Source organism: Etheostoma cragini, chromosome 1 (assembly GCF_013103735.1).
Source record: "Etheostoma cragini isolate CJK2018 chromosome 1, CSU_Ecrag_1.0, whole genome shotgun sequence".
Taxonomy (NCBI): Eukaryota; Metazoa; Chordata; class Actinopteri; order Perciformes; family Percidae; genus Etheostoma; species Etheostoma cragini.
In genome coordinates this window covers 29,415,536-29,428,226 of record NC_048407.1, presented here as the reverse complement: position 1 = coordinate 29,428,226, position 12,691 = coordinate 29,415,536, and the positions used below count along the sequence as shown (strand labels likewise).

The window sequence follows — 12,691 nt, the reverse complement described above, 5'->3', positions numbered from 1 at the left end:
TTTCCCAGCCTACGCTCCCACCTTCTTTTTTGGGTAGGAATCGGTGTATGCCCGTCCTACGCCTCTTTTAGGTTGTACGCACATTTCATAAATGAAGGCCAATTATGTGGGCACCTGCAATCACAGATGTTTTGCTGAATGCACCATTGCAACACCAACATCTGATTTTACTTTCTATGCTATTGTTGTTTAAAACCATGCTGTGCTCCAAGTCCAAAACATAACTCAATTTTTATTTCTGCCACAGTAAATAAATAGGGTTTGGAATAATGGAAGGTTAATTCTATCAACAAACAACACCAATAAGTTAAAGCAGCACAAATGCATTCATAATAAAATTACAACGTCCCTTCCAGGGGGTGTGGAGTGGCACATTTTAGATTGTACCATTACTTTTCTGCCTTGTGTTCAAATTGCCTCTTTTACTTTGAAAACCTGCGTCCACCAAGGAGTGGATGCACATTTTTCTCCTGGTACAGATTTGAAAAATGCATCGTAGTGCAACTTTTATTTCAATCAATTGTTTCATTTTAAATTAAGATACATCTTTTTTTAAGACCTAGATCCAAATATCCTTCTTTTTGTCAATGATAGTACCAAGTATGCAAGCTTTACCCCTTCCTCCTATGATTTTCATGCCACCACACCTCACCTTAATGTACTCAACAGGCCTGATAATTCTCTTATTTTCCTCACAGGAGGGCACTGTGGAGTCATCAGAACGTGCTGCTATGATAGAGCAGTACCTACAGGAGTTGGTCCAAAGGGCATCAGACACCAATCTGAAGGGTGAGGCACTTCACAAGCTCTGGCCCTCCATGTTTGCTGAGATGGTGAGGGACTGTGTGTTGGAAATGAGGGACCGAGCGGCCTTCCGCCAAGCCAGCCTTGCGAGGATCTCTGAGACCAAGTGAAGTCATTCACTCTTAGACTACACACACACAAACACATGTGGACATAGCTTTACCTGGCGCCCCAGGGCATCATCTCAAACTCCATTCACGTCATCTCTCAGTGACTTATCATCACTGACTATCAGTTATTAAAATCGTTAGAAACTAAAATCTGTCATCCCCCAGTGTGTGGGAAGGTCTTTAAGATGGCTGTAGACTTTTTTTTAAAGAAGTTATCATGACAAATCCACCTTGATTGAATGTAGATTTTCACTGAAAACACACTGTTAGAGTCATCAATGCTTGGAGCTGTAACATACTTGAAGAAAGTTAAAGGGACTAATTGACTCCCAGTGCAATGTGGTCCCTACGGAGCATACTCTTCACTTTTAAAGCTTTCTGAATGACCCCTCTTCACGGTTAATGTTATCAGCTGAAAATGGCCGGTGTCTCTTTTGTTGAGACTAGAAGGATTTTTCTGTGTCTTAACTAATGTTTCACGCATCACTGTCTCACTTTCTCCTGTCTGACCTAAAAAGAAGGGCACAACCAAGGACAAGGACTTTTCTTTGTTTATCACTGATTTTCTGTATTGTACTTAGTATTAAACAATTCTGTATTAACACTCAGTTTGTGTACATGGTTTGCATGCATTTCGTCCTGGAAATCTGTCATGGTATCAAATGGGTTCAGATCAGCTGTTTTGCTTGGTGTATGTGTTCACCCGTTCCTATCTAATGAGACTTCCTCTAAAATACATTAATGCTCACAGTCATCTCTTAGACTTGACCATCATCTTGAAGTCAGCATTAACAACACCTCATGCATGCATGCGTGTTAGAGTGCGCGGGTAGCAGACCCAGGGAATAATATAGGGTCCTCTGGGTAGTTTGAACTCATACTGGAATGTCCCTGAAGGCGTAGATGCTTCACCAGTTTTTCACCACCTGTTCCTGCTCCCTTCACTCAAACCATTACGCAAAGAATTTTTTAACCCTTATTTAATCAGGCATGTTGGCGGAAAACACACCACCAGCCTGAAGGAGCAACTGCAGGTGGAGGGAGTGTCAAACAGCATCACAAACACTGACCAAGTAGTTGACTGCCACTGCTGTTCAATGTCATCCACTTCACAGGACGTCAAGGCCTTGTTAACTGGTTAAAGAAGAAGACAAGACGTCCGTTTGTATATTGCACACGTTTGTCTCATTCTGGTGTTGGCTTGTTCTTTGGTTTTAAATGGTGATGATTATTCTGAAATAATCTGTTCCTATCAATGTGTAAATGTTCTTCTCAATCATCCAGGTGGTACACAGAAAGTAGTTTTGGAGGTACCTGTCCATAAAGCTCTCAAACAGACATGAAAAATAAATGCAATGTTTAGTTTTCTTTAACAAGAAACCATTCGGTGCAAATGTCTGCTATGCTTTGTGCTGACACATTTAGTCATTTCATGGGACTACGGCTGTCAACGCTGTGAAAGGAGCTTGGTCCCAAAGGACTGACAGAACTCCATGACTAGTGATGGCACGCAGACACAGAAGCTGAGAGCAGCAACAATGTCTTATTGTTGGAAGGCAGTTTAGAAGTCCAAAGAGTGAAATAATTCCTAAGGCCCACACAGTTAACAGCTCAACAAATAAACATGAGGTCCATATGTCTTGGTGAGTAATAACACACAATCAATATGTTGCTCAAATTCAAAGTTTTTTTTCATTATTTTTTCTTTATGGATGCTTTCCATATTTGGCCAAGAGTGAGGGCATTGTTTAAGGGTCATACATTTTTTTGGTTCAATTGTTTTATGCAAGAGATTGTTATTACTACCCTCTAATATGATCCATAGGAACATTTGAAGGCATCTTGTCCCATTCTATTAACCATTAATAATAACTGGCACTCAGTGAGGACTGGGTGTCTGTTGGCTGTTGCAGCAACTTAACAAGCAACCTCTTTGTTACAAGACTCCACTCACCACATGGTTTGGCAGGAATTTAAACACCAGACAAATTATCTATTTAAATGTATGATTATGTATGTACTTTAAAGGGAAATTTAGCTTCTTTATCAAAATGAATATCCATTTTAAAAGGGAATTACACTAGTAAAAAAATCTACAAGTAAGAAATTATAAATTATATACAGTATATATACTGTATATATATATATATATATATATATATATATAATCTTTTTTCAAGGCAGTTTTGGAAAAAAGAATTGCCAATGCAAAATGCCAAGAAGGACTCAGGAATTGAAGAGTTATATATATATACATATGATTTCATGTTTGTTGGTCCCACTTTCTCTTAGCCTGCTTTGTGTACCTCAAGTCTAGTTACGTACATTTCCCAGAACACTTCTTGATAACCCCCAGAGAACATGCCTGAACTTGTTTTCATTCAGCTCTACAGCAGTAGTCATTGTGTGACAGCAGCTTTATTGCACTGTATGCCCTTTCCCCAAATATTACGGTAATGTGATATTATCTTTACAATTTGTGTTTGGGTGCAGACAAGCAGTAAAACTAAGCATTGGTTTGGATGCTGCAGTGTTGATGTGCTCGGTCGTCTGATAGACTTTTGTCTAGTCTGGAGACACGGCTGCCAATTCGTTCCACCTCACAGGACCAACTATTAGTTTCTCTTGGAATGAACCAAGTGCATTGTTTATTGTTAGCCGTGCACTGCAAAAAATCACCACCCCAGACTGTAAATTTTAAATGTGGAGGTTTTAAAAAATCTAAATCTTTACCTAAAGCAACAGAAAATCTGAGAAATTAGCAACATATTTTGCTTTTTTCTAAATTGACCATTTTGTCTTTCTTATTTCTCTTTTTAATATTGTGAATCAGATCATATTATTTTTGTTACTAGGCCAGTATTCTAGCTGGTTTGTTCAAGCTTTATTAACCAATGATTAGATTAACTAATTCATTTCTTTTTGCAAATAGGCCTACTAAAGTAACGTACTATATATTATTTTGTTAACGTATCAATGATTTTTTTTCAGTGTAGTGTCTGTCCAGTGGCATGTCGTATTGCATATTTTTGTCCAGTGTCAGGCAACAGATATTCTCTACAGATCTCGTCTGGAGAGGCCTTCGTTGGGTCATCCGAAACGGTTCGTTAACAACGCTTTAATTGGAAGCTTTTTTGCTTTTGAAGGGTTTGGAAACATTGGGGATAAAGGCAAATTCCTGAGCAGTATCAACATCTACGCACCAGTGAGGACAGTCAGTGGGGGCAACAACAGGACCAGCTCCCTTGCAGATACTTAGAGACATGAGTCGCAGTAGCACACGAATGAGCGGATGGATTCACAAACTTACATTTGTAGATGCATCTACACACTCAATTTCACTGTATTTACAGATTATGTGTGGATACATAATGAAGCAAATGTCAAGCTGGCATGTTTAAAGACAATGGCACTAATGACATGCCTACTATATGTCATACACAAACAGTGTGGTGTAAACATCTGAACCATGCATGGCTCTGTTTTGTTTTGTCAAATTAAACAAACAGGCTAAACACAACAGCACACCAAGCTTTTTCAGGTTATGAATATGACAATAAGTGAATGTCAGTGATTTTGCCTTGGAAAAAGTTTCACCACACTCCCCTTCTGCAAGCTGTAAATCCATAACATGCTCTGGGGTGCACCCTGATAAATAAGGAGGCTTTTTTACAACCAAGTCCCATTGTTAATTGGATTTAAAGGCCTTTTAGTTCATGCAATTTAGTTTTTTTGTTTTTGGACACCAAAGTAAGTCATGGCTGGGTCTGGGTGACATACTTGAATTAATTGTCTTGATGGTGCTTATTAGTAGATTATTATCCAGTACATGTCACCCCAACTTGTTAGTCATTTTTCTACATTTGAGAAAACAATACAGCTGTTTTCAGTCTTCCATTGTTTTGTTTTTTTCTGTGCACTCTGGTCCCATTTTGTACCACTGACTAAAGCATCAATGACCAATCCCATCAGCCAACAGCGTCAACTGAAGTATGAGGAGTGCGGCCAATGTGTCATCACCAAGACAAATTAGTTTTTTCATAGTCATGGCAAGATACCACAGTAAGAAGTGGGAATATAGTCATATCTGTGATTTGGAAACTGACCCGTTACTCCTGTTGAAAGCACATTTTATATAATACTGTTTAGTTGTGTGAGTGTCATCCTACTTCTTTTTAACAATGTTACAAAATCAAAAGTAACACCATGCATGTGCTAAATTAAATGCCAAACAAAAGGAATAACTTAAGCTTACTTTGCTACTCATTTGTACACCTGGCAACACTGAATGCATTTGGCCATATCCCTGTTGGTGAGATCGTTCACCTGTCTGTGGATCCAATATGCACATTTCAGTTTGAGAAAGATGAGTGTAAGAGAGACACTGGATTCTCTTTCTTCCACACACTCCACTCACGGAGTGGAAAAAGGTGGAGACACACCTACATTTTTACACACACACACACACACACACACACACGCGCACACACACGCACACACACATACACACACAGAGTGGTTATTGCGGCAGAGGGCGCAGCAGAGGTTGTTTTCTTTCTCCCGTGTCGGTTTCCAGCTTTCTGTCATTCTGTGTCTTTGTGCGTAAAAGCAGAACCGCCGGAATCACCATGATGACCAAGGTCCGGAGTTTCTACTGCGCCAGGATTTAATTCACACCTCTGGATACGGATTTACTGACTTAAATGGTTTATCACAAAGTCTCTCTAGGTAAACCCTGAATTTTCACCTGGATTAAAGTTTCGAACGTGAGGATACCTGCGTTTGGGAACGAACCGTGGAGGACACAATCATTCGAAAGTACAGTGAGGTAGCAAATATTTCACCGTACCCGTGACCCAGAGGTAAGTCGACATAATGAAATATGGGCTGTTAATGTTGATTATTAGTTCAGTTATGAATTAACAATATGGGCTTTCTGAGGAATTTTCTTCATTCCCTATAATCATTGCATGTGTAATCTGTATGTTATTCCTCTGATTTGCACGCTATAAAGTGTGCAGGACTTTTTTTGACCATCCTGTCTGGTTCAGTTAACTTAATTTTGACAACAAAGGTGAGATACGTTATCTGGGGTGAGAAGTGAAAGTCTTTCCCTAACTGGACCTCAGACATAGGGTAGCGGTTTTTCAGCAGGGGGGCTTCTTCATTAGGAGTAAGAAGCCATAGAGGTCAACTCACGTGGTCAACTGGGTAGAAGTCGTTTCTGTGTTCTCTGAGTCACTGTCTTTAGAGACTGTCAAGCACATGGATGTAGTGGCAGTTGAAAAAGTTTCAGGATTTTGATATCCCTGGGATATTTACACTACAGCACACAAAATGATATTCTGTAGATGGATAGTGATTAGAGGCCTCTATGCTTGGTTGCCACAGAACAGCATTAGTGTTGAAAATGTCAGTATGACTTAGTTGTGTACGCTAATGTGAACTTCTCAATTTTCACTCAAGAGTCCAACTTTAAGAATCCAGGAGCTATGCAGGACGCCTGTGTCTGGATTGTCAGGTAAACCCAGATTCTCAGTGATTGTTTCAATTATGGATTACTTATTTGTTTAACGTTATTGTATTAATTTGTATTTGAATGATGATAAATCTCTTTGTTTCTATTTTATGTCCTCTGACTACTCATTAATCTTTTAAATAAGCGATATTTTATTAGCACTACAACAATATGTACATTATTGATTCTAAACCAACAATGCCACTTACTGTAATTAAAACAACCAGTATCACCAGTATCACTTCTGTCTGTTTCCTGTAGGCCTTCCGTCTTCCTGCTGTTGCTTTGGTCAGACCTCCTGGACTGCCAGCACACAGCTGACCACAGAAAGGTGAGCAGCAATTGTGTAGCAAATGTTGCTACACAAAAATCTATGTTCTAGAAAGTGTCATCTATTTGACACCCTCGTGCACACAAAGGTGCAAAATTTCCAGGAATCAGTCTGATCGCATGGTTGGCAAGTGGAACGTTCTTTTTTGTGGGACATGGCATGCATGATAGTATCTTGGCATAGCCAAAAAGCCTAAAGTATAGACTTTTATACCTGCTTGTTCTGTCCCAGTATGTGTAGACAGTTAGAGTATTCCCATGGGGAACTTGACCACGGTGCTAATCTGTTAACTTGCAATGACAGCGTGAGTGAAAAGCACTGTTGATTGCAGTAAAACAGAGAGGCCTTATGTCAGCTGTCAGCAAACCACCCCATGACCCCTAGAGTCACAGGAACCTCATGGAAAAAAACAGTGGATGCATATCTTGGATGAAGCTGACTGACAGATCAACTATCCAGTCAGGTTAGAGGGGGTCGGCGCAAGTCTGCTTCGTGGGATTCCAACGGGAATCCAGCTGTGTGACCTATGGCTGACCCGTGGGATGACAGTGGTGTTTAGTTACAAAGGCTGAAACAGGGTAGAGGAGGGGGGCTGTCGGCTGAGATCTCTCTGAATAGCTGCACAGGCTGATTGACAGGAGAAGAACTTCCTGCCAACTCTCCCTAGTGGTTCTGTATTCTCTTTCCATTCGCTAAAAGTCAAAGGCAGCTGAGCTTTTACTACGGCCATGTGTTTGCCAAGAGAGGTTGCTGTGAATAGAGACAAAGTGCTCCTTAAAGAGCAGGATTTCCATGCCGCTCCACGGATAAAGCCGACTTGGCACAGGGCTTCTCCTGGCAGGTTCCTCAAACAGAGATCACAGTGATCACTGCTTATACGTCCCTGGCAAAGTTACGCAGAGGGATAGAGTCAACAGTGACAAATGCAGGTAGCCAATATGGGATAGGCCACTAACAGACACTCACTAATCAGCCAAATCAGGGCTTTGTAACCGTGAACAGAGGTTTGTTTCATGGACAGTGGTGGGAGGTGGTGGGGCAGGATAGTCATGTTGATGAGATGAGGTCACTGACTTGAGCCTTTAAACAAGTCCATGATCTGTAGAGATAAAAGTTTGATGGAGGCTTTCCATTTATCCTTGGTACACACTATTCAGTTTTTTTGCACTCTGGGGTGTTGCTAATTTTGTTTGTTTCATCTTTATACAGGTTACTCAGAGGGCAGAGCCCCAACAGGAGTTCAGAGCAGAGCATGGAGAAATGCAGGGCTCCTGGGGTGCCTGGGGAACCTGGTCAACCTGCTCCCGGACCTGTGGAAAAGGGGTACAAGAGCAGAGCAGGCCATGCCTGCCTGTTTACACTCCATCCCAATACCCGTCTAGAAGAGCCGGCGTTCACCCCCAGCAACCAGGTCTCGTAATTTCAGCCCTGCGGCCAACAGTTCATCTGCACCGCAATACAGGCGGGTCCTCAAACAGCAGCAGCCGTGGAGATCAGAAGAAGGAGAAGGAGACCCGGCCTAGTGGACGCAGGTACTGTATCATCCTGCACATGGTGATAACATTGATTTTGTGCCACAAAGTTAACTGAGGTGTTGAAATCAATCAGCTTAAAGGTCCCATAACATGGTGGTCTTTGGATGCTTTTATATAGACCTCAGTGGTCCCCAAATACCATATCTGAAGTCTATTTCCCAAAAAATATGCCTTGGTGCAGAATTACAGCCACTAGAGCCAGTCCCACATTAAGCTTTCCTTAGGATCTTACATTTCTGAGTCTGCTTTTGAGGGGGGGGGGGGGGGGGGGGGGGGGGGGGGGGGGGGGGTTTGAAGGTGGAGACTGGGGTTGTGGCCTTGACCAACTGCCACTTTGCTCTTTTGAAGGCCATGATGTCTCTCTTTCATGGGTGGGCCAAATTCTCTGGGCGGTCAAAGCAGAGAAAGGGAAAGTAACCTTCCTGATCGGCCCATCTGAGCTTATATTTTCTCAAGGGCGGAGCAGGATACCCAGGGCTCGGTTTACAACTGTTGTCATTTCTAGCCACTTGGGGACCGTAGGCAGGCTTGGGGAACTTATATAAATGTTAAAAAACCTCATAAAGTGAAATTCTCATGTCATGGGACCTTTAAAACTGGAATTTGTAAATGGAAGGCTGTGATTTTGTATCTATTTAAAGGAAGTTTTTAGATAGATGACTGACAAAAGGAAACAACCAATAAAATGAATAAAGAAACAGGACAGCACACGGCACAAGGGGTCAATTCATGGTTTGATGAGTGTGAAAATAAATGAGGTGAAATCTTTAAAAAGAATTGTGTTAATCTTTCTAGCTCAGTTCCAGAGACATGGAGAATGTATGATAAGGCTCAATACGTAAGACATTTTATGTTGTTTTTTCTTTTAACTTGTCACCTATCATTAGCTTCTGACAAAACATGCTCCGCAAAATAGTGGAAAAATATTTACTATCTATTATCTATTTTATTTTAATTCATAATAATTTATTTTAACCTGAATGTCATTTAGGCAATAAAGAAGTACTGTGAAAAGAACTGTCAAAATTGGAAGTAATCTGACTATCATGATGGTACATGAAGAACTTTTTTTTTAGTATTCCAGCTCTTGTCTTTGTAAAGATCTGCAAGTCCTTAAAGAGCCCGTACGGCTGTGCTGCATATTGAGCAGTCTGGTCTAAAAGTGACTTTTCCGGAGCTCGCACTGTGGGCCGTCTGACTGCCCTTCAGTGGAAAGCTAGTCTTTTATGGATGTAGTCAAAAGCTCGGCTTGTTCTTGGCAGCTTGGTGACCTCCTTCCTGTTGTGCTTAAATTTAAAGAAATACCACTGACAGCTGAGTAATGTGGGGGTTGTTTGAGTTGGAATCTAAGGAGCCAAATAACAACAAAAGCTCCCACAATCATGCTACTGGGACCTGGATGCTTCTCAAAACCTGTGGCAGTTTCCTCAGCAAAAGAAGAATTTTAGCTAAAAAATAAAATAAAAGGTGTGTACACATATGTACTGGATGGTCTCTGTGTACAATCTCTGGTTGGTTTTAAAAGACAGAGTGGACAATATTTTCTATAGGTTGACAGACAATAGGGGATTTAATTGTGTGCTTCTGTGTTAGCGGGGATGTGTGGAGGTTTAGAGAGGGCAGTGACAACAAGTACAATTAAATCTCCTCATGTTTGTGTCTTCAGGAGGGTCCCTAAGATCATCCCAGGGAGGTATGGCTACGGGAGAGCTCCTTATTCTGCTCCTCTTCAGACAGACACAGGCCTGGGCTCTGGGACGGCTCGCCCTCACAGACAGAGACGCTCTGCTGCAGCTGATGCCCACCACCCCACTACTCATGGTCGCAGTGGCCACAGGTCAAACAACCCGGACCCCTCCAACAATATCCATCTCTATAGCAGACCCTACATGCAGCCCCGGGCACAGCAGCCTAAAAATAACCAAGTCTGGGCCCCCCTCTACCAGCCTGGTTTGGCCAACCATGCTCAGGGCCAGCAGGAGCCACAATCGAGCAGCCAGACATCTGGACCCCAGCAGCACCCAGAGAGACCCTACAACCCCCTGCCTAGTTCCTTCTGCACAGGGGAACATGCTCACTACAAGATCTGCAACAGTAATGTATGCAAATCTGCACCTTGTTTTAGCACATTGGTTAAGTATTTGGGGTGAGGGAAGAAAAATCGATACAGCATAGTATTGCATTATTTTCAGTTGCATTACTGTATCGATACACAGGCGCCAAGAATCGATCTTTTATTATATATATAATAAGAACAACTTGAAATGTATCTTTTTAGATAAAACAGATGTTGAAAAACTTTCCTTTTGGGGGACATCATTTGTAATTGGGAAAAATAAATAGTTGGAGAAAAGGTAATACATTGCAATGTATCGCAGAGTATTGCAATATGTTTAAAATTGCAATAATATTGTATCGTGGCATAAGTACCGTGACGATGTCGTATCGGGAGGTGTCTGGTGATTCCCACTCATTCTAGGTATAGCAAGGCAAGGCAGCTTTATATGTAACTGTAGTAACTGTAATTGTAGCACAATTCAGCAACAGGGCAATTCTAAGTGATTTACATAAAACATTAAAGAGCAGTTAAAAACAATAAAAAAATGTGAAAACAAATAACACAAGATTGTACAATGCTAGTGTGGGACAATTTTTAAGCCGTTGCTATGTACACGTAATCCACCCACAATCGTTGCCGTTCCCAGAACTGCCAGTCTCACTGGACTTACTTTTTAATTCTCATCATATGCTTACATAGATTGTCATGCAGTTCCATTGTTCAGCAATGTAACTTCAGTAACAGTTAAAAATATAAAAAGAGATAAAATCGACAAATACAAGTTACAGTACAGTATGAGAAGTGAACAATTCTTTTTTAATTCTTTTGAAAATCCTACAAGATCAAAAAGATAGAAACATAACACTTGCACAGACAGGCATCTTGCAGTTTTTTCCACACTTCCACAGCCTTCGAGCTTTACAGTAAAGACCCACTGCAGGTAGAGCAAGGCATTGCTTTGCAAGGCATTGTGTGGTTCCCGGTGGTGCGGTACTGACCAGCGATGAAACAAAAGTATGATTGGAAAGTTTAGTTGAAATTGAAAGAGAAATTTTTTAGGCTTTTCAAATCAGGGCAAAATGTGCCTGCCGGGTATGCAGTATTTTGCTGAAATCCAGTCTGGACATTTAGTGTTTTCCTGCTGTGGAGATGCGGAGGAGAAGATCATGATTGTACTTTCTGGGAGCCTTGTTTTCTGACCCCAGCCTCCTGGATTACACAAAACTAAATGAAGGGGTGCTTGGCACAACACCGTGTAAATTGTGGGAGGAAGTGCTGGTTGGTTAGTTACACATTGTTTGCTAATGAGCAGGCTACTTGCTAGCTTGCATGCGTTCATGCGCCCACTACAACGAGCAAGGCGAACGAGTACTTCACTTTTGTCCAACAATTAGAAAAAAACAATATTTGTTAGATTGTAAAGCTATAAAACCAAAACTTAATATTTTCCAATATTGGTAAAGCTATTGGCTAAGCAAACCTCATCATTTAAACCCGAGCTGTAAAGTGTGTGGATGGGCTTTGCTTATGTAAGCTGAGGTTATGGAATCTATCCTGTACATTAAAATAAATGAAAACAATGTCTGGTTCTGTATATTGTCTCTGGTTTGCGATGACACAGATATTTAAGCAAAGTAAAGCAGACCACAGGCTTGTTTAGACAAAGGAGGTTGAGTTACACTGGCGAGCCTTTATAAATACTGGAATCTAACCGCTTTCGGCAAAAAAGTTAAAAGTGTTAAAACAGAGTGGGTCATCTACAGCAGTCAATCAATAGCTATAGAGCGTGACAATGAGAAATGTGAGCTTGCTCCTGTTACTAAAGGATGTATCTGTTGAACTCCGTCTTTGTGGAAAATAAGAGTTTGTGTCTGTCTGTCTGTGTGTGTTCCATCCTCAGGCCTGTCCTCCATCCAGCAGACATATCAGGGCTGTTCAGTGTTCTTCATACAACAATCAACCTTTCATGGGCAGATTGTACGAGTGGGAACCTTTCAATGAGGGTAAGTTATATGTATACAGCATGTGCATATGTATATGTTATAATGGAATTGCAGTATTATTTTGCAGTATTACTTTACTTGTTAGTTTAGTACCTTTTAGTAATTTTTTTGTTCATATCTGTGTTCCCTGGGAAGCGTAACATTACCTGGTCAGGGATTCAAAAATGTATGAATACATTTACATTGAAAACTCTAACTCATGGTGACATTGTGATCTGTAATGATCATATAATTATATCGCAAGAGTAGTAGGCTGATGGGAATATCATTAGTTTTGCTGGTATTTGGTCATAAACTTAAAGCATAACTCTCTTTTTGTGAATGTACCCAA

The 12,691-nt window shown here is 41.0% G+C and overlaps 2 protein-coding genes across 8 annotated transcripts in view; both read left to right on the top strand.

Annotated features, from left to right (window-relative positions):
* The window catches only part of LOC117946698 (leucine-rich repeat-containing protein 49), a 36,334-nt gene extending 34,812 nt beyond the window's left edge, over window positions 1–1,522 (top strand). For all 5 annotated transcript variants that reach the window (XM_034875019.1, XM_034875010.1, XM_034875038.1 and 2 more), the window contains one exon: window positions 699–1,522. In XM_034875019.1, coding sequence (XP_034730910.1) covers window positions 699–914 — 216 coding nt within the window. In that variant the 3' untranslated portion in view covers window positions 915–1,522. The remainder of the gene's footprint in view (window positions 1–698) is intronic.
* Window positions 1,523–5,470: 3,948 nt separating this feature from the next.
* LOC117947188 (thrombospondin type-1 domain-containing protein 4-like) overlaps window positions 5,471–12,691 on the top strand; it is a 45,454-nt gene continuing 38,233 nt past the window's right edge. For all 3 annotated transcript variants that reach the window (XM_034875867.1, XM_034875859.1, XM_034875850.1), the window contains exons 1-6: window positions 5,471–5,776; window positions 6,381–6,435; window positions 6,694–6,763; window positions 7,973–8,295; window positions 9,965–10,397; window positions 12,258–12,360. In XM_034875867.1, coding sequence (XP_034731758.1) covers window positions 6,407–6,435; window positions 6,694–6,763; window positions 7,973–8,295; window positions 9,965–10,397; window positions 12,258–12,360 — 958 coding nt within the window. In that variant the 5' untranslated portion in view covers window positions 5,471–5,776; window positions 6,381–6,406. The remainder of the gene's footprint in view (window positions 5,777–6,380; window positions 6,436–6,693; window positions 6,764–7,972; window positions 8,296–9,964; window positions 10,398–12,257; window positions 12,361–12,691) is intronic.